This window comes from Schistocerca americana, chromosome 11 (genome assembly GCF_021461395.2).
Source record: "Schistocerca americana isolate TAMUIC-IGC-003095 chromosome 11, iqSchAmer2.1, whole genome shotgun sequence".
Classification (NCBI taxonomy): Eukaryota; Metazoa; Arthropoda; class Insecta; order Orthoptera; family Acrididae; genus Schistocerca; species Schistocerca americana.
Window position 1 is genome coordinate 177,442,242 of NC_060129.1, and position 20,023 is coordinate 177,462,264.

Genomic DNA, 20,023 nt, shown 5'->3' on the forward strand with positions numbered 1-20,023 from the left:
GATGGTCACTTAAGCAATTACTTAAATTGTCACTGAAGTTAAAATCTTCCGGGTTATTAGGCCGCGTCAAGTTTCTTCTAAAATGTTTTGCTGGGATCTTCCTCAGGATCTTGTAGTGTCTGCTACTGCTAGAACACTGTCAGAGACGAGTGTCGCGTCCACTTATAAAGGGGAAGGAGTTTCCTGGCGTTCGTGCTAGAGTGCCATCAACGAAGCAAATACGTGGCCGCGGTGTGTGAGCGGCATAAACAACGCGCTGCAAGTCACCTCGGCGGACGATAATATTTTGGGTAAGCACCCCCCTCTCTTGCGCTGTCCGTTTCGAATCTAGCCACTGATGACGACCAACCAATAGTGACAGCAGGCATTTCAACCAATAACCATTCTCCAGTATGCCGGCCGTGGTGGCCGTGCGGTTCTACACGCTTCAGTCTGGAACGGCGTGACTGCTACGATGGCAGGTTCGAAACCTGCCTCGGGCATGGACGTGCGTGATGTGCCTAGGTTAGTTAGGTTTAAGTAGTTGTAAGTTCTAGGGGACTGATGACCTAAGATGTTAAGTCCCATAGAGTTCACAAGGGAACCTCCCCATCGCACCCCGCTCAGATTTAGTTGTAAGTTGGCACAGTCGACAGGCCTTGAAAAACTGAACACAGATCAATCGAGAAAACCGGAAGAAGTTGTGTGGAACTATGAAAAAAATAAACAAAATATACAAACTGAGTAGTCCATGTGGAAGATAAGCAACTTCATGGAGAAGTTGAGGGCAGGAGCGCCGTGGTCCCGTGGTTAGCGTGAGCAGCCGCGGAACGAGAGGTCCTTGGTTCAGGTCTTCCCTCGAACGAAAAATTTATTTTCGCAAAATTATGATCTGTCCGCACGTTCATTGACGTCTCTGTTCACTGTAATAAGTTTAGTGTCTGTGTTTTGAGACCGCACCGCAAAACCGTGCGATCAGTAGACGAAAGGACGTGCCTCTCCAATGGGAACCGAAAACATTTGATCGCAAGGTCATACGTCAACCGATTCCTCCACAGGAAAACACGTCTGATATCTTCTATACGACACTGGTGACGGCATGTGCGTCACATGACAGGAATATGTTGGCGACCCACCTAACTTGTACACTTGGCGAATGGGTAAAAAGATTCTTCTACCTCGCCCGATTTAGGTTTTCTTGTGGATGTGATAATCACTCCCAAAAAACTGATGAAAACATAAGAGTTTGTCACATAAACTGCAACAAATGAATGCAACAGTTTCACAGTCGCACAGTTTTCCCTGTGCTCTGTCAAAACATACGTTTTTAACGTTTTCAAATTTTTCCGTGAGTAGACCGTCAAATCGTGCAAATGTCCAAGCAAATCTAAACATGTCCTAGAATTTTGGAGAGTGAAGTTGATTATATAAAAAATTAAACCTTAAGTGAGGATTTGCATCACGGACCTCTCGTTTCGCAGCTGCTCACGCTAACCACCAGACCACGGCGCTCCTCAACTCAAACTTTCCGTGATGTTGCCTATCTTGTGCATGGCCTACTCAGTTTGTATATTTTGCTTATTTTTTTTCAAAATTCCACACAACTTCTTCCTGTTTTCTCGATTGATCTGTGTTCAGTTTTTCAAGGCCTATCCATTGTGCCAACGTATAACTAAATCTGACGGGGGTGCGATGGGGAGGTTCCCTTCTCAGAGCCATTTGAACCATTTGAACGTTCTCCAGCGTAAGTGTGGAATAGTGCCTTCCTGTCCAATGACGATGACCGCCAATGGTATCCACAGATGAGCTACCAACGCCATTAGCCTATGACTATGGCCCACCAATGGTAGCCGTATGAATTTTAACCAATACTACCACTCCTCCAACACGCACGCCAGGAAACTCCTTGCCCTTTACAGGGTGTTACAAAAAGGTACGGCCAAACTTTCAGGAAACATTCCTCACACACAAAGAAAATATAATATGCGGACATGTGTCCGGAAACGCTTACTTTCCATGTTACAGCTCATTTTATTACTTCTCTTCAAATCACATTAATCATGGAATGGAAACACACAGCAACAGGACGTACCGGCGTGACTTCAAACACTTTGTTACAGGAAATGTTCAAAATGTCCTCCGTTAGCGAGGATACGTGTATCCACCCTCTGTCGCACGGAATCCCTGATGCGGTGATGCAGCCCTGGAGAATGGCGTATTGTATCACAGCCGTTCACAATACGAGCACGAAAAGTCTCTACATTTGGTACCGGGGTTGCGTAGACGAGAGCTTTTAAATGCCCCCATAAATGAAAGTCAAGGGGGTTGAGGTCAGGAGAGCGTGGAGGCCACGGAATTGGTCCGCCTCTACCAATCCGTCGGTCACCGAATCTGTTATCGAGAAGCATACGAACACTTCGACTGAAATGTGCAGGAGCTCCATCGTGCATGAACCTCATGTTGTGTCGTACTTGCAAAGGCACATGTTCTAGCAGCACAGGTAGAGTATCCCGTATGAAATCGTGATAACGTGCTCCATTGAGCGTAGGTGGAAGAACGTGGGGCCCAATCGAGACATCACCGACAATGCCTGCCCAAACGTTCACAGAAAATCTGTGTTGATGACGTGATTGCACAATTGCGTGCGGATTCTAGTCAGCCCACACATGTTGATTGTGAAAATTTACAGTTTGATCACGTTGGAATGAAGCCTCATCCGTAAAGACAACATTTGCACTGAAATGAGGATTGACACATTGTCGGATGAACCATTCGCACAAGTGTATCCGTGGAGGCCAATCAGCTGCTGATAGTGCCTGCACACGCTGTACACGGTACGGAAACAACTGGTTCTCCCGTAGCACTCTCCATACAGTGACGTGGTCAACGTTACCTTGTACAGCAGCAACTTCTCTGACGCCGACATTAGGGTTATCGTCAACTGCACGAAGAATTGCCTCGTCCATTGCAGGTGTCCTCGTCGTTCTAGGTCTTCCCCAGTCGCGAGTCATAGGCTGGAATGTTCCGTGCTCCCTAAGACGCCGATCAATTGCTTCGAACGTCTTCCTGTCGGGACACCTTCGTTCTGGAAATCTGTCTCGATACAAACGTACCGCGCCACGGCTATTGCCCCGTGCTAATACATACATCAATTGGCATCTGCCAACTCCGCATTTGTAAACATTGCACTGACTGAAAAACCACGTTCGTGATGAACACTAACATGTTGATGGTACGTACTGATGTGCTCGATGCTAGTACTGTAGAGCAATGAGTCGCATGTCAACACAAGCAACGAAGTCAACATTACATTCCTTCAATTGGGCCAACTGGCGGTGAATCGAGGAAGTACAGTGCATACTGACGAAACTAAAATGAGCTCTAACGTGGAAATTAAGCGTTTCCGGACACATATCCACATAACATATTTTCTTTATTTGTGTGTGAGGAATGTTTGCTGAAAGTTTGGCCGTACCTTTTTGTAACACACTGTATAAGTGGACGCGACACTCGTCTCTGACAGTGTTCTAGCAGTAGCGGACACCAGAAGATCCTGAGGAAGATCTCAGCAGAGGGGTCGAAACGTCGAACATTTTAGAAAAAACACGACGCGGCCTAATAACCCAGGAGATTTTAACTTCACTGACAACAGCCACGAATGCCTAGAGACTTAGTTAAACGTTTACACTCACCTGTCGCTGAGGTTTTCGGGGTGTTGGGGCGTCTCTGGTGGCTGTGACTTCTCCGCTAGACTGCACTCCCTCTTGAGGGTACCTGTCTTCTATTCCTGCTTCTTCCCGTTCGCCTTGCTCCGGATAGACTTCGTCTTTCGTCAGGACGAGCACGGTTGAGACGGCGGCGTTCGTCGGGTCTGTCTCTGGCGGCGGCGATGACGACGGCGTAGACTGCTCTGCAAGATCCAAACACAGCACGGGTTCAGGTTCAGGTGAGGTCGACCGCTGAAACTACAACAGGTCCACGCCAAAGACACCCAGACATAGATGTCTCAATTTCGTGTACCTCATATAGTTGAAAACCGCCATGCGGGAGGAACTGTTACCGATCGATTACATAAATTGCGATAAATCGCTGCAATGTCTCAGATTAACCGGCCGCAGCGCTCAAAAATGGAATAGCTGCATAGAACTTCACTACTGGCCATTAAAATTGCTACACCAAGAAGAAATGCAGAATATAAACGGGTATTCATTGGACAAATATATTATACTACAACTGAGATGTGATTATATTTTCACGCAATTTGGGTGCATAGATACTGAGAAATCAGAACCCAGAACAACCACCTCTGGCCGTAATGACGGCCTCAATACGCCTGGGCATTGAGTCAAACAGAGCTTGGATGGCGTGTACAGGTACAGCTGCCCATGCAGCTTCAACACAATGCCACAGTTCAGCAAGAGTAGTGACTGGCGTATTGTGACGAGCCAGTTGCTCGGCCACCATTGACCAGACGTTTTCAATTGCTGAGAGATCTGGAGAATGTGCTGCCAGGGTAGCAGTCGAACATTTTCTCTATTCAGAAAGGCCAGTACAGGACCTGCAACTTGCGGTCGTGCATTATCCTGCTGAAATGTAGGGTTTCGCAGGAATCGAATGAAGGGTAGAGCCACGGGTCATAACACATGGCAAATGTAACGTCCACGTCAAAGTGCAGTCAATGCGAACAAGAGGTGACCGAGACGTGTAACCAATGGCACTCCATAGCATCACGCCGGATGATACCCCAGTATGGCAATGACGAATACACACTTCCAATGTGTGTTCACCATGATGTCGCCAAACACGGATGCGACCATCGTGATGCTGTAAACAGAACCTGGATTCATCCGAAAAAATGATGATGTGCTATTCGTGCACCCAGGTTCGTCGTCGAGTACACCATCGGAGGCGTTCCTGTCCGTGATGTGGCGTCAAGGGTAACCGCAGCCACGGTCTCCGAGCTGATAGTCCGTGCTGCTGCAAATGTCGTCGAAGTGTTCGTGCAGATGGTTGTTGTCTTGCAAACGTCCCGATCTGTTGACTATTGGATTGAGACGTGGCTGCACGATCCGTTACAGCCATGTGGATAAGATGCCTGTCATCTCGACTGCTAGTGATACGAGGCCGTTGTGATCCAGCACGGCGTTCCGTATTACCCTCCTGAACCCACCGATTCCATATTCTGCTGACAGTCATTGGATCTCGACTAACGCGAGCAGTAATGTCGCGATACGACAAACCGCAGTCGCGATAGACTACAATCCGACCTTAATCAAAGTCGGAAACGTGATGGTACGCATTTCTCCTCCTTACACGAGGCATCACAACAACGTTTCACCAGGCAACGCCGGTCAACTGCTGTTTGTGTATGAGAAATCAGTTGGAATCTTTCCTCATGTCAGCACGTTGTAGGTGTCGCCACCGGCGGCAACCTTGTGTGAATGCTCTGAAAAGCTAATCATTTGCGTATCAGAGCATCTTCTTCCCGTCGGTTAAATTTCGCGTCTGTAGCACGTCATCTTCGTGGTGTAGCTATTTTAATGGCCAGTAGTGTAATTATACGAAAAGAATACCAGGCGAAGGAAATGTGGGACGTTCAATAAGTGATGCAACACATTTCTTCTCGGCCAGTGTCGGTTGAAAAAATGTGGAACTTTTTATGGGACACTGTCGAAAATTCCCTCTTCAGCCCCTGTAATTCCACGTTCCGATAGGTGCCGGCGCTATACGTGGCCTTCAGAATGCATCTGTAACGGAACGTTGTCACTGAGTTTCACTTGGAGGACAATTTTTTAGCATCTCAGATATTCGTAGGTGCCTGGCAGTGCCTGGCAGTGAACAAAAGCACGCTGAGTCGTTGAACCAGTCGCTTGTCATCATCGCAACGAGGTCTGCCGCGTGCCGACCATCCGCACGCAGCTGTGACTCCTGCAATGTTGGGATGTGCGGACACTCTCATTCGAGGTGATCGGCGTACCACAATCAATGGCTGCATACCTTGGTACCTATGCTGACAGTGCCGACACACTCGCCCACCTGTTGTGGTACTCAAAGGCGTCGGCCTTCTGAGTTCCTCGCCGCTTAACAGAACAGTGAACAAAAGCACGTTGATTCGTCGGGCGAGTCGTCTGTCGTCATCGCAACAAGGTCTGCCGCGTGCCGACCGTCCGCACACAGCTGTGACTCCTGCAATGTTGGGACGTGCGGACACTCTCATTCGAGGTGATCGCCGTACCACAATCAATGGCTGCATACCTTGGTACCTATGCTGACAGTGCCGACACACTCGCCCACCTGTTGTGGTACTCAAAGGCGTCGGCCTTCTGAGCTCCTCGCCGTTGAACAGAACAGTGAACAAAAGCACGTTGAGTCGTCGGGCGAGTCGTCTGTCATCATCGCAACGAGGTCTGTCGCGTGCCGACCGTCCGCACACAGCTGTGACTCCTGCAATGTTGGGACGTGCGGACACTCTCATTCGAGGTGATCGCCGTACCACAATCAATGGCTGCATACCTTGGTACCTATGCTGACAGTGCCGACACACTCGCCCACCTGTTGTGGTACTCAAAGGCGTCGGCCTTCTGAGCTCCTCGCCGTTGAACAGAACAGTGAACAAAAGCACGTTGAGTCGTCGGGCGAGTCGTCTGTCATCATCGCAACGAGGTCTGTCGCGTGCCGACCGTCCGCACACAGCTGTGACTCCTGCAATGTTGGGACGTGCGGACACTCTCATTCGAGGTAATCGCCGTACCACAATCAATGGCTGCATACCTTGGTACCTATGCTGACAGTGCCGACACACTCGCCCACCTGTTGTGGTACTCAAAGGCGTCGGCCTTCTGAGTTCCTCGCCGCTTAACAGAACAGTGAACAAAAGCACATTGAGTCGTCGGGCGAGTCGTCTGTCATCATCGCAACGAGGTCTGTCGCGTGCCGACCGTCCGCACACAGCTGTGACTCCTGCAATGTTGGGACGTGCGGACACTCTCATTCGAGGTGATCGCCGTACCACAATCAATGGCTGCATACCTTGGTACCTATGCTGACAGTGCCGACACACTCGCCCACCTGTTGTGGTACTCAAAGGCGTCGGCCTTCTGAGTTCCTCGCCGCTTAACAGAACAGTGAACAAAAGCACGTTGAGTCGTCGGGCGAGTCGTCTGTCATCATCGCAACGAGGTCTGTCGCGTGCCGACCGTCCGCACACAGCTGTGACTCCTGCAATGTTGGGACGTGCGGACACTCTCATTCGAGGTGATCGCCGTACCACAATCAATGGCTGCATACCTTGGTACCTATGCTGACAGTGCCGACACACTCGCCCACCTGTTGTGGTACTCAAAGGCGTCGGCCTTCTGAGCTCCTCGCCGTTGAACAGAACAGTGAACAAAAGCACGTTGAGTCGTCGGGCGAGTCGTCTGTCATCATCGCAACGAGGTCTGTCGCGTGCCGACCGTCCGCACACAGCTGTGACTCCTGCAATGTTGGGACGTGCGGACACTCTCATTCGAGGTGATCGCCGTACCACAATCAATGGCTGCATACCTTGGTACCTATGCTGACAGTGCCGACACACTCGCCCACCTGTTGTGGTACTCAAAGGCGTCGGCCTTCTGAGCTCCTCGCCGTTGAACAGAACAGTGAACAAAAGCACGTTGAGTCGTCGGGCGAGTCGTCTGTCGTCATCGCAACGAGGTCTGTCGCGTGCCGACCGTCCGCACACAGCTGTGACTCCTGCAATGTTGGGACGTGCGGACACTCTCATTCGAGGTGATCGCCGTACCACAATCAATGGCTGCATACCTTGGTACCTATGCTGACAGTGCCGACACACTCGCCCACCTGTTGTGGTACTCAAAGGCGTCGGTCTTCTGAGTTCCTCGCCGCTTAACAGAACAGTGAACAAAAGCACGTTGAGTCGTCGGGCGAGTCGTCTGTCATCATCGCAACGAGGTCTGTCGCGTGCCGACCGTCCGCACACAGCTGTGACTCCTGCAATGTTGGGACGTGCGGACACTCTCATTCGAGGTGATCGCCGTACCACAATCAATGGCTGCATACCTTGGTACCTATGCTGACAGTGCCGACACACTCGCCCACCTGTTGTGGTACTCAAAGGCGTCGGCCTTCTGAGTTCCTCGCCGCTTAACAGAACAGTGAACAAAAGCACGTTGAGTCGTCGGGCGAGTCGTCTGTCATCATCGCAACGAGGTCTGTCGCGTGCCGACCGTCCGCACACAGCTGTGACTCCTGCAATGTTGGGACGTGCGGACACTCTCATTCGAGGTGATCGCCGTACCACAATCAATGGCTGCATACCTTGGTACCTATGCTGACAGTGCCGACACACTCGCCCACCTGTTGTGGTACTCAAAGGCGTCGGCCTTCTGAGCTCCTCGCCGTTTAACAGAACAGTGAACAAAAGCACGTTGAGTCGTCGGGCGAGTCGTCTGTCATCATCGCAACGAGGTCTGTCGCGTGCCGACCGTCCGCACACAGCTGTGACTCCTGCAATGTTGGGACGTGCGGACACTCTCATTCGAGGTGATCGCCGTACCACAATCAATGGCTGCATACCTTGGTACCTATGCTGACAGTGCCGACACACTCGCCCACCTGTTGTGGTACTCAAAGGCGTCGGCCTTCTGAGCTCCTCGCCGTTGAAAGCACGTTGAGTCGTCGGGCGAGTCGTCTGTCATCATCGCAACGAGGTCTGTCGCGTGCCGACCGTCCGCACACAGCTGTGACTCCTGCAATGTTGGGACGTGCGGACACTCTCATTCGAGGTGATCGCCGTACCACAATCAATGGCTGCATACCTTGGTACCTATGCTGACAGTGCCGACACACTCGCCCACCTGTTGTGGTACTCAAAGGCGTCGGCCTTCTGAGTTCCTCGCCGCTTAACAGAACAGTGAACAAAAGCACGTTGAGTCGTCGGGCGAGTCGTCTGTCATCATCGCAACGAGGTCTGTCGCGTGCCGACCGTCCGCACACAGCTGTGACTCCTGCAATGTTGGGACGTGCGGACGCTCTCATTCGAGGTGATCAGCGTACCACAATCAATGGCTGCATACCTTGGTACCTATGCTGGCAGTGCCGACACACTCGCCCACCTGTTGTGGTACTCAATGGGGTCGGCCTTCTGATTTCCTCGCAGCTTAACAAAAGATCATACAGGGCACCGAGTTTGGTCCAATGGAAGATGCACTCCGCAGGAAGCAGTACGTCGATGATGAGGAGTTATTGATGGAGCAAGTCGGTGTTACCCCGCAGGCATACAGGTCCTCCCAGTAAGGTGGCGTAAGGAACGGAAGTTATGTCGAAAAAAACGTGTTGCATTACTTATTGAACACCCTTTGTAAATTATCCACGAAAGAAATGGCTCAAATGGCTCTGAGCACTATGGGACTTAACATCTGAGGTCATCAGTCCCCTGGAACTTAGAACTACTTAAACCTAACTTAGATTAGAATAGATCAGTTTTCGTCCCATAGATCCGTGCTCAGGAGATCCTCGTGGATGTGGAACAGGTCAATTTTTTTAAGCTGAAATAACAATAGTACGAGTATATACACTATTTTTTTAAACCTGAAATAACAATAGTAACAGTATGAGTATATACATCATTTGTTTCTATTAAAAATTTCGTCAATGGAGTAGGAGTTGGCCAGTAGTAAGTCTTCCAGGCTCCTTTTAAACTGATCTTTATGTTTGCTGGCAAATTATTGAAGATGAGTGTTCCTGAGTAGTGGACCCCTTTTTGAACTAAAGTAAGTGCTTTTAAGTCCTTGTGCAGATCAGGTTTGTTCCTGGTATTGTATGTATGAACTGAGCTGTCTGTTGGAAAAAAAGAGCTATATTATTTAGGACAAATTTCATTAATGAGTAAATATACTGAGAGGCAGTAGTTAGTATACCCAGTTCTTTGAAGAGGTTTCTACAGGAAGTCTGTTAATTTACTCCACAAATAATACTTATTACACGCTTTTGGACTCTGAAAACGTTTGTTTGACTTGAAGAGGTACCCCAAAATATTATACCATATGACATTATGGAATGAAAGTAGGCAAAGCACGCAAGCTTTTCCATTTTCATGTCGCCTATGTCTGCTAACATTCGAATTGCAAATACAGATTTGTTAAGGCGTTTCTGCAGTTCTGTGGTGTGCTCCTCCCAACTGAATTTATCATCAAGTTGTAATAACCTGCCTGAGGCATTATTCGAACCTGCGATCGGAGCAGTCACGCGGTTCCGGACTGAAGCGCCTAGAACCGCACGGCCACCGCGGCCGGCTATCCACGAAAGAAATGGACCACAAAACACCTTTTCGACCGACACTTGACCCTTGCATGTCATTCTAGCACTCTTACCAGGAAGCATTAATAGACGAGATAGGCAAGATACACCGAAGAGCGGCCAGTGCTGTCCAATCTTTCCATAGAATAAGCGATAACGGAAATAAAAGAAATCTCCATGAGCGCAATTCAAATTCGGGATGAAAATATATCACTGGTACGATTGCTATCCTCACTGAAAGAACATAGGTTGCCCCAATACTTAGGTCCACAATGCTGTATCGAGCAGAGGTACAGGGAGTAATTAAGGAACATTGTAAGGCCTTGGACGTCGCTGTAATGACAAAGAAGAATTTGTGGCGTCGACGACGTAGATATGATCAGAAACGAAAGAATCGACATCTACGTTTACACTCCGCAGGCCACCCAACGGTGTGTGGCGGAGGGCACTTTATGTGCCACCGTCATTACCTCCCTTTCATGTTCCAGTCGCGTATGGTTCGCGGGAAGAACGACTGCCGGAAAGCCTCCGTGCGCACTCGAATCTCTCTAATTTTACATTCGTGATCTCCTCGGGAGGTATAAGTAGGGGGAAGCAATATATTCGATACCTCATCCAGAAACGCACCCTCTCGAAACCTGGACAGCAAGCTACACCGCGATGCAGAGCGCCTCTCTTGCAGAGTCTGCCACTCGAGTTTGCTAAACATCTCCGTAACGCTATCACGCTTTCAAAATAACCCTGTGACGAAACGCGCCGCTCTTCTTTGGGTCTTCTCTATCTCCTCCGTCAAACCGATCTGGTACGGATCCCACACCGATGAGCATTACTCAAGTATAGGTCGAACGAATGTTTTGTAAGCCACCTCCTTTGTTGATGGACTACATTTTCTAAGGACTCTGCCAATGAATCTCAACCTGGTGCCCGCCTTACTAACAATTAATTTTATATGATCATTCCACTTCAAATCGTTCCGTACGCATACTCCCAGATATTTTACAGAAGTAACTGCTACCAGTGTTTGTTCCGCTATCATATAATCATACAATAAGGGATCCTTCTTTCTATGTATTCGCAATACATTACATTTGTCTATGTTACGGGTCAGCTGCCACTCCCTGCACCAAGTGCCTATCCGCTGCAGGTCTTCCTGCATTTCACTGCAATTTTCTAATGCTGCAACTTCTCTGTATACTACAGCATCATCCGCGAAAAGCCGCACGGAACTTCCGACACTATCTACTAGGTCATTTATATATATTGTGAAAAGCAATGGTCCCATAACACTCCCCTGTGGCACGCCAGAGGTTACTTTAACGTCTGTAGACGTCTCTCCATTGATAACAACATGCTGTGTTCTGTTTGCTAAAAACTCTTCAATCCAGCCACACAGCTGGTCTGATATTCCGTAGGCTCTTACTTTGTTTATCAGGCGACAGTGCGGAACTGTATCGAACGCCTTCCGGAAGTCAAGGGAAATGGCATCTACCTGGGAGCCTGTATCTAATATTTTCTGGGTCTCGTGAACAAATAAAGCGAGTTGGATCTCACACGGTCGCTGTTTCCGGAATCCATGTTGATTCCTAGAGAGTAGATTCTGGGTTTCCAGAAATGACATGATACACGAGCAAAAAACATATTGTAAAATTCTACAACAGATCGATATCAGAGATATAGGCCTACAGTTTTGCACATCTGCTCGACGACCCTTCTTGAAGACTGGGACTATCTGTGCTCTTTTCCAATCATTTGAATCATTTGGAACCCTCCGTTCCTCTAGAGACTTGCGGTACACAGCTGTTAGAAGGGGGGCAAGTTCTTTCGCGTACTCTGTATAGAATCGAATTGGTATCCAGTGGACTTTCTTCTGTTGAATGATTTCAGTTGCTTTTCTATTCGTTGGACACTTATTTCGATGTCAGCCAGTTTTTCGTTCGTAAGAGGTAGTGTTAAACGAACAATCAAAGAGGGTTCCAGAGAGAAAACTGGACAAGTCGTGAGAGGGCATGGCAGCCATCCTCTACAATACCCTGCAGCATCTGGCACAAGTGTGCTCCCCCCTCATGATTCCCTGTAGCCGGATCCTCCTGATCAACTCCTCCCACAGTAAATCGATTGAGTTCCAGTCGGAGGACTGATGAAGCCATTCCATGTTTCTCCAAATTTTCGGAACCTCTAAAGACTTCATACAGTTCTCACAAAAGTGGGATGTATTCGTATATCTGGGAACCCTGTCTTGCTCCAAGAAAAACTTTAGGTGCATGTATCTCTATTCAGTATATGGGCTCGACAACTCTGTTGACGGAAAGCTTCAGTTTCTCTGATATTTGTCGGACTCTACATCTACATGATTACTCTGCAATTCACATTTAAGTGCTTGGCAGAGGGTTCGTCGAACCACAATCATACTATCTCTCTACCATTTCACTCCCGAACAGCGCGCGAGAAAAACGAACACCTAAACCTTTCTGTTCGAGCTCTGATTTCTCTTATTTTATTTTGATGATCATTCCTACCTATGTACGTTGGGCTCAACAAAATATTTTCGCATTCGGAAGAGAAAGTTGGTGACTGAAATTTCGTAAATAGATCTCGCCGCGACAAAAAAGTCTTTGCTTTAATGACTTCCATCCCAACTCGCGTATCATATATGCCACACTCTCTCCCCTACAACGTGATAATACAGAACGAGCTGCCCTTTTTTGCACCCTTTCGATGTCCTCCGTCAATACCACCTGGTAAGGATCCCAACCGCGCAGCAATATTCTAACAGAGGACGAACGAGTGTAGTGTAAGCTGTCTCTTTAGTGGACTTGTTGCATCTTCCAAGTGTCCTGCCAATGAAACGCAACCTTTGGCTCGCCTTCCCCACAATATTATCTATGTGATCTTTCCAACTGAAGTTGTTCGTAATTTTAACACCCAGGTACTTAGTTGAATTGACAGCCGTGAGAATTGTACTGTTTATCGAGTAATCGAATTCCAACGCATTTGTTTTGGAACTCGTGTGGATCACCTCACACTTTTTGTTATTTAGCGTCAACTGCCACCTGCCACACCATACAGCAATCTTTTCTAAATCGCTTTGCAAATGATACTGGTCTTCGGATGACCTTACTAGACGGTAAATTACAGCATCATCTGCGAACAACCTAAGAGAACTGCTCAGATTGTCACCCAGGTCATTTATATAGATCAGGAACAGCAGAGGTCCCAGGACGCTTCCCTGGGGAACACCTGATATCACTTCAGTTTTACTCGACGATTTGCCGTCTATTACTACAAACTGCGACGTTCCTGACAATAAATCACGAATCCAGTCGCACAACTGAGACGATACCCCATAGGCCCGCAGCTTGATTAGAAGTCGATTGTGAGGAACGGTGGCAAAAGCTTTCCGGAAATCCAGAAATGCGGAATCAACCTGAGATCCCCCGTCGATAGGGGCCATTACTTCGTGCGAATAAAGAGCCAGCTGCGTTGCCTTCTCGGTACAAATTGATTATTTCTGCCCATCATAAAGAATCCGGAACTTTGGGGCCATTTTCAATTACTTTAGCTGTTTTCTTTCATGGGGCGCCCTACCACCATACAAACGGAACTGTAAACAACGTACCTCTACCTACAGTCGTAGCTGAGCCGTGAGTGGTTCGCACTCGTGCCATCACTTACTTTCAGTTTTTTTTTTTTATTAGTGTTGCCACCTCGTTATGTTGGTTTCAATTTTTGTTGTCACTGAGTTGCTGCTTTGTCTGCCCGTCAGTGGCAGCAGCAGCGCCTATCGATATAGCCATCACGTGTTATCTCTGCTGCACTGCTATTACTTCCTGGTTGTCGTCTGTCGTGGAGTGGGTTGGAAAGCGCCACGAGGGCAGTTCAGACCCGCCAGTCGGGGAGTTGGAACGCAGCACTAGTTTTGTCGGGTTGGAACAGCAGTGAGACCTTGGATGTCCCGCCCGACCTTTGGCACCACACACGCTACTTTAGCTGGGGACGGTCTTCGTGGATCGTCGGTCAGTCGTCCTACTGGATGACGTGAATTGGCTTGCCGATCGCTTATGGGTTGGCTGTGTGTGTGTGTGTGTGTGTGTGTGTGTGTGTGTGTGTGTGTGTGTATCGACTCACGATTTGTCTTCGTGATTGCACAGCCACTGCTGAGTGTCATTGCAGTCTTCGTGCAAGTGTTTGTCAAGCTGTTGGTGTAGTTGGTATCATTTCCACTGACAACTTGTTTTAAATGTTGTCGGCGTACTGGCAGTGAGTCCGTCGGTTCGAGCAGATCAGCGAGCAAGTCTCGGCGCGGCGCAGTCGGCCGGGCCCGCAGGCGGTCTCTGCGCAGTGTCGGAGTGTGTGCGAGCTGTTCCGAGTGCTGCAGGGTTCGTGGCTCACCAACTCAGGACATGAAAGTTGAGTGGTGACTTAATTACCGAAGCCACGTCTGTTCACGTTGTCCCCTTGGTTGCTGGTTCGCTCTTGGCGGTATTCCTGGGAGCAACAGCGAGTGTTCTATGTACTGACTAGGCAGAAAATCCCAAGAAATTTTGGTCTTATGTCAAAGCAGTAGGTGGATCAAAACAAAATGTACAGACACTCTGTCACCAAAATGGTATTGAAACAGAGGATGACAGACTAAAGGCCGAAATAGAAAATGTATTTTTCCAAAGCTGTTTCACAGAAGAAAACTGCACTGTAGTTCCTTCTCTAGATTGTTGCACAGATGACATAATGGTAGATATCGAAATAGATGACAGAGGGATAGACAAACAATTAAAATCGCTCAAAAGAGGAAAGGCCGCTGGACCCGATGGGATACCAGTTCGATTTTACACAGAGTACGCGAAAGAACTTGCCCCCCTTCTTGCAGCGGTGTACCGTAGGTCTCTAGAAGAGCGTACGTTCCAAAGGATTGGAAATGGGCACAGGTCGTCCCCGTTTTCAAGAAGGGACGTCGAACAGATGTGCAGAACTATACACCTATATCTATAATGTCGATCGGTTGTAGAATTTTGGAACACGTATTATGTTCGAGTATAATGACTTTTCTGGAGACTAGAAATCTACTCTGTAGGAATCAGCACGGGTTTCGAAAAAGACGATCGTGTGAAACCCAGCTCGTGCTATTCGTCCACGAGACTCAGAGGGCCTCAGACACGGGTTCCCAGGTAGATGCCGTGTTTCTTGACTTCCGCAAGGCGTTCGATACAGTTCCCCACAGTCGTTTAATGAACAAAGTAAGAGCATATGGACTATCAGACCAATTGTGTGATTGCATTGAAGAGTTCCTAGATAACAGAACGCAGCATGTCTTTCTCAATGGAGAGAAGTCTTCCGAAGTAAGAGTGATTTCAGGTGTGCCGCAGGGGAGTGTCGCAGGACCGTTGCTAATCACAATATACATAAATGACCTCGTGGATGACATCGGAAGTTCACTGAGGCTTTTTGCGGATGATGCTGTGGTGTATCGAAAGGTTGTAACAATGGAAAATTGTACAGAAATACAGGAGGATCTGCAGCGAATTGACGCGTGGCAATTGAATCTCAGTGTAGACAAGTGTAATGTGCTGCGAATACACTGAAAGATAGATCCCTTATCATTTAGATACAAAATAGCAGGTCAGCAAGTGGAAGCAGTTAATTCCATAAATTATCTGGGAGTACGCATTAGGAGTGATTTAAAATGGAATTATCATATGAAGTTGATCGTCGGTAAAGCAGATGCCAGAATGAGATTCATCGGAAGAATCCTAAGGAAATGCAATCAGAAAACAAAGGAAGTAGGTTACAGTATGCTTGTTCGCCCACTGCTTGAATACTGCTCACTAGTGTGGGATCCGTACCAGATAGGTTTGATAGAAGAGAGAGAGAAGATCCAACGGAGAGCAGCGCGCTTCGTTACAGGATCATTTAGTAATCGCGAAAGCGTTACGGAGATGATAGATAAACTCCAGTGGAAGACTGGGCAGGAGAGACGTTCAGTAGCTCGGTACGGGCTTTTGTCAAAGTTTCGAGAACATACCGTCACCGAAGAGCCAAGCAGTATATTGCTCCCTCCTACGTATATCTCGCGAAGAGACCGTGAGGATAAAATCAGAGAGATTAGAGCCCACACAGAGGCATACCGACAATCCTTCTTTCCACGAACAATACGAGACTGGAATAGAAGGGAGAACCGATAGAGGTACTCAGGGTACCCTCCGCCACACACCGCCATGTGGCTTGCGGAGTATGGATGTAGATGTTCGAGTTGGTGAAGATTTAGCTGCGGTGTGGTGGAATTTACTGTATTTGTTGGTTTGAAATTCAAGTGCACCAGCGAAATTTTCTGCCTTGTGGCCGTTGGTGTTCCGGTTACCTGCGCTGGTCGGTGACGTAAATTCAGCCAGTGTCCTTTCCTCACCTGTTGTCACTGTCCAACATGGTGCATAGTTTTTGACAGCTTAATGTACTTTTGGTTGTGGACAGCTATGTCTGTAACGTTTTTGGCTTTGGAATTCCCGTATACTGTTCGGTGGTTAGCAAGTCGTCTTGTCAGTGGGTCCCTGACTGTCTCTTGGTTGAGTTGCCGGAGGATCGAGTACAGTTGGGCCAACTTCTTGTCTCACCTAAGCGAACGTTAAGATTTCAAGGGCAGATCGAGCTCCCTGGAAACTTCTGAGCGCCATTGGTTCCACTGCTTTGTTATTAGCGTTTAATTGTGTATTTTTAATGGCTCATAGCTGATGGTTGGAAATTGTATGCTTGTAATTGTGTTTTTAAAAACAAAGGCCTTCAGTCGTTTTAAGTTTTAAGGATCGTACTTATAAAGTATTACCTTTTGGAAGTTAAAGCTGTGGACTTTCTGCCTGTTGAATAGTTATTGTAGTGTATTGTTTTTGAAGGCATAGCCGGCCGCGGTGGTCTCGCGATTCTAGGCGCTCAGTCCGGAACTGCGCGACTGCTACGGTCGCAGGTTCGAATCCTGCCTCGGGCATGGATGTGTGTGATGTCCTTAGGTTAGTTAGGTTTAATTAGTTCTAAGTTCTAGGGGACTGATGACCTAAGATGTTAAGTCCCATAGTGCTCAGAACCATTTGAACCATTTTTTTTTAAAGGCATAGGCCCTCAGCCGATTTAAGTTTTAAGGATCTTACTTATCAGGTATTACAGTCTTTCTAGATAAGCTGTGGGCCTTCTGCCTATTGAAAATTTATTGTAGTTGTGTTGTCCTTAAAATGATGAGCATTCAGCCGCTTTAAAATTTTGGATTCTTACGTATGAAGTCTTACATCATTGGGCTTAAATGCTATTTAAGGTTAAAGCTTTGGGCCTTCTGCCTTGGAAAATTGGTTGCAGTTTTTTCTTTAAACAAAGGCCTTCAGCCATTTTGGATTAAGGTTTCTTATTGGCCATAAAGCATGGGCCTTCTGTCTTTTGAAAGGTTATTGTAGTTACGTTGTTTTAAATTTATCGGCATTCAGCTACTTTTAAAAAACTTAATCTGACTAGTCAAGTCTTAAATCGCTTGGCCTTAAATACTATTTAAGGTTAAAGCCCAGAGCCTCCTATCTAAAAAAAAATTTATAGCAGTTGTACTTAAATCATGGACCTTCAGCCATTTTAGAATTGAAGACGTTTTCTGTCGATAGTCAAGCTTAGAATTTGCGCTGTAATGTCTGGACAACTAAATGAAGTGATATGATTGGAGTGTAACTGACAGCCGCTCATTCTGGCCCCCTTCCACAATTCCTACTACTTGTCCTGCGCTGCGGGTTTAGCACAGCGTCTCAGTGCCGTCTACTGGCGACATCTCGTGTATTTATTAGAACTGCTTGGACAGGTAAAGTCAATTTACACGGAACTAAGGAGTACCAATATGTAGGCAAATGTACAGTAATTATCTTACAATATACTGTAACTGTTATTACTAATTGTGAAAGGTGGCTACACTGAGTCACAGCCCCAGAGATTGCGCCAAAGATTATTATTCCGCCGCCTCCACTGGTGCAGTAGTTGTTCAGAGAATGTCGAGGGCAGTTGTTGTTCTGTTGGACGAGAGAGTAGATGCTATTCGGTTAGTGTAATGTATACATGGACGATGTTGCAATGATCACAGTGTATTTTTCGCCAATATATATTGAGGTAAAAAAAAAAAAATTCACATTTCTTTAATGACAATGCCTCTTGGTCACAGGTTCAGTCAACAAAGCATCTGGCTCGTGTTCATGTATTAAACTTGTAATTTTGATTTCTATGTGCAATTATAGTATTTCTGGTTTTTCAATTAGTTCATTGTAAATGGTGTTTAAAATATCTTGTCGTATTGAGGAAGAACCGTGCCAGACAATGTACGTTGAGTCACACTACCACACACAGAACAGTTACATTTGTGCTTTGTTGTTTCGTAGCTTTCATAGATGCTGGGGACTTCATTAATCAATTTTGTTGACGGAAATTTCTTGTCATTCTTTATTTTTATTTTGTGCAGTCAGATTGCGTGCTAATACTAGTCAGGGCCAACGGGTTACAAGACTCCGTCACCGGACACTCTAACAACCCTACCACAACAAAAGTCAAAAATTAATAACGATTGTGGTGTTGCTCACGCTGCTAAATACTGCATTTTCGGGCAACAACAAAGTTATTATGTGGCAGGTGTCATTAGAGCACAGTTAATAATAAGTCATTTCGTGTTATAATGAATAAACTGGGCACCCATCTTTTCGTGTTTCCCACGCTGGTCTCGTTGTATAATCGTGGCTCAATCGTCGAAAATCTAGATGGTTATGATTCCAAGCTCAGATGCAAAGAGGCCTAGGTTTTATTCTGCGATATTCAAAAGTTTTATAGATGTGTTTCACAAACCATTCTTGAATATTACACTTTTGCAGGACAATGGCGATGTAAAAAAGTAATCAGCACTCCGAATTTAAGCTACACTTCGTTTTTATTAATTTCGTTGCAATAGCACGTAACACACAAAACATCACTTCACAATACAAAACATACTTGAAAACATCTTCCTCACTGTTAAAGTTCACATTTTATAAGCTGACTACGCTATGCGTCTTTCCAACATGTCGTCCAAGACTTGACTTTCTCAAGGTCCGACTCTCTAACAAACTAATAATGACTTACGCGCCCAAAACTTCAGAATTACAAATACGTCAAAGATCATAGTGACAAAAGAAAGAGTACACATAAGAATAATATCATTGCAATACAAACATATCGATGTATCAAAGTACCTCTACATTAATGACATCAAATCTGAATGTTGTCTCAGAAATATGTTAACTACTGTACAGAAACACAGTAGAATATTGCTGGTATCGAGAGGTTCAGGTGAGGTGCCGTAATGGTTGGGTAATTCAAGTACCACTAGAACACACAGCTACTGAAATTATTGCATTTTAATGAAGCTCCCATGCAGTTGTTATTTAAGCATATTATTCCGTATTCTAACTAATAACTCACATGATCTTGCTTCGTTTTAATACGCAATATGGTGTTTCCAACTGTATGTTGGCAAGAGAAAGGTAAAAGGAGGTGACAGAGGAGGACAAAGACCAACATGAAGAAGGATGGACTGTGTATGTGACAACTTCCATGAGGAACATCTACATCTACATCCATACTCCGCAAGCCACCTGACGGTGTGTAGCGGAGGGTACCTTGAGTACCTCTATCGCTTCTCCCTTCTATTCCAGTCTCGTACTGTTCGTGGAAAGAAGGATTGTCGGTATGCTTCTGTGTGGGCTCTAATCTC

At 46.8% G+C, this 20,023-nt stretch overlaps 1 protein-coding gene across 1 annotated transcript in view; it reads right to left on the reverse strand.

The window, feature by feature from the left end:
• LOC124553493 overlaps positions 1–20,023 on the reverse strand; it is a 571,696-nt gene that overhangs the window by 16,039 nt on the left and 535,634 nt on the right. Inside the window, exon 3 of the mRNA XM_047127348.1 lies at positions 3,672–3,889. Within this exon, the coding sequence (XP_046983304.1) occupies positions 3,672–3,889 (218 nt within the window). The remainder of the gene's footprint in view (positions 1–3,671; positions 3,890–20,023) is intronic.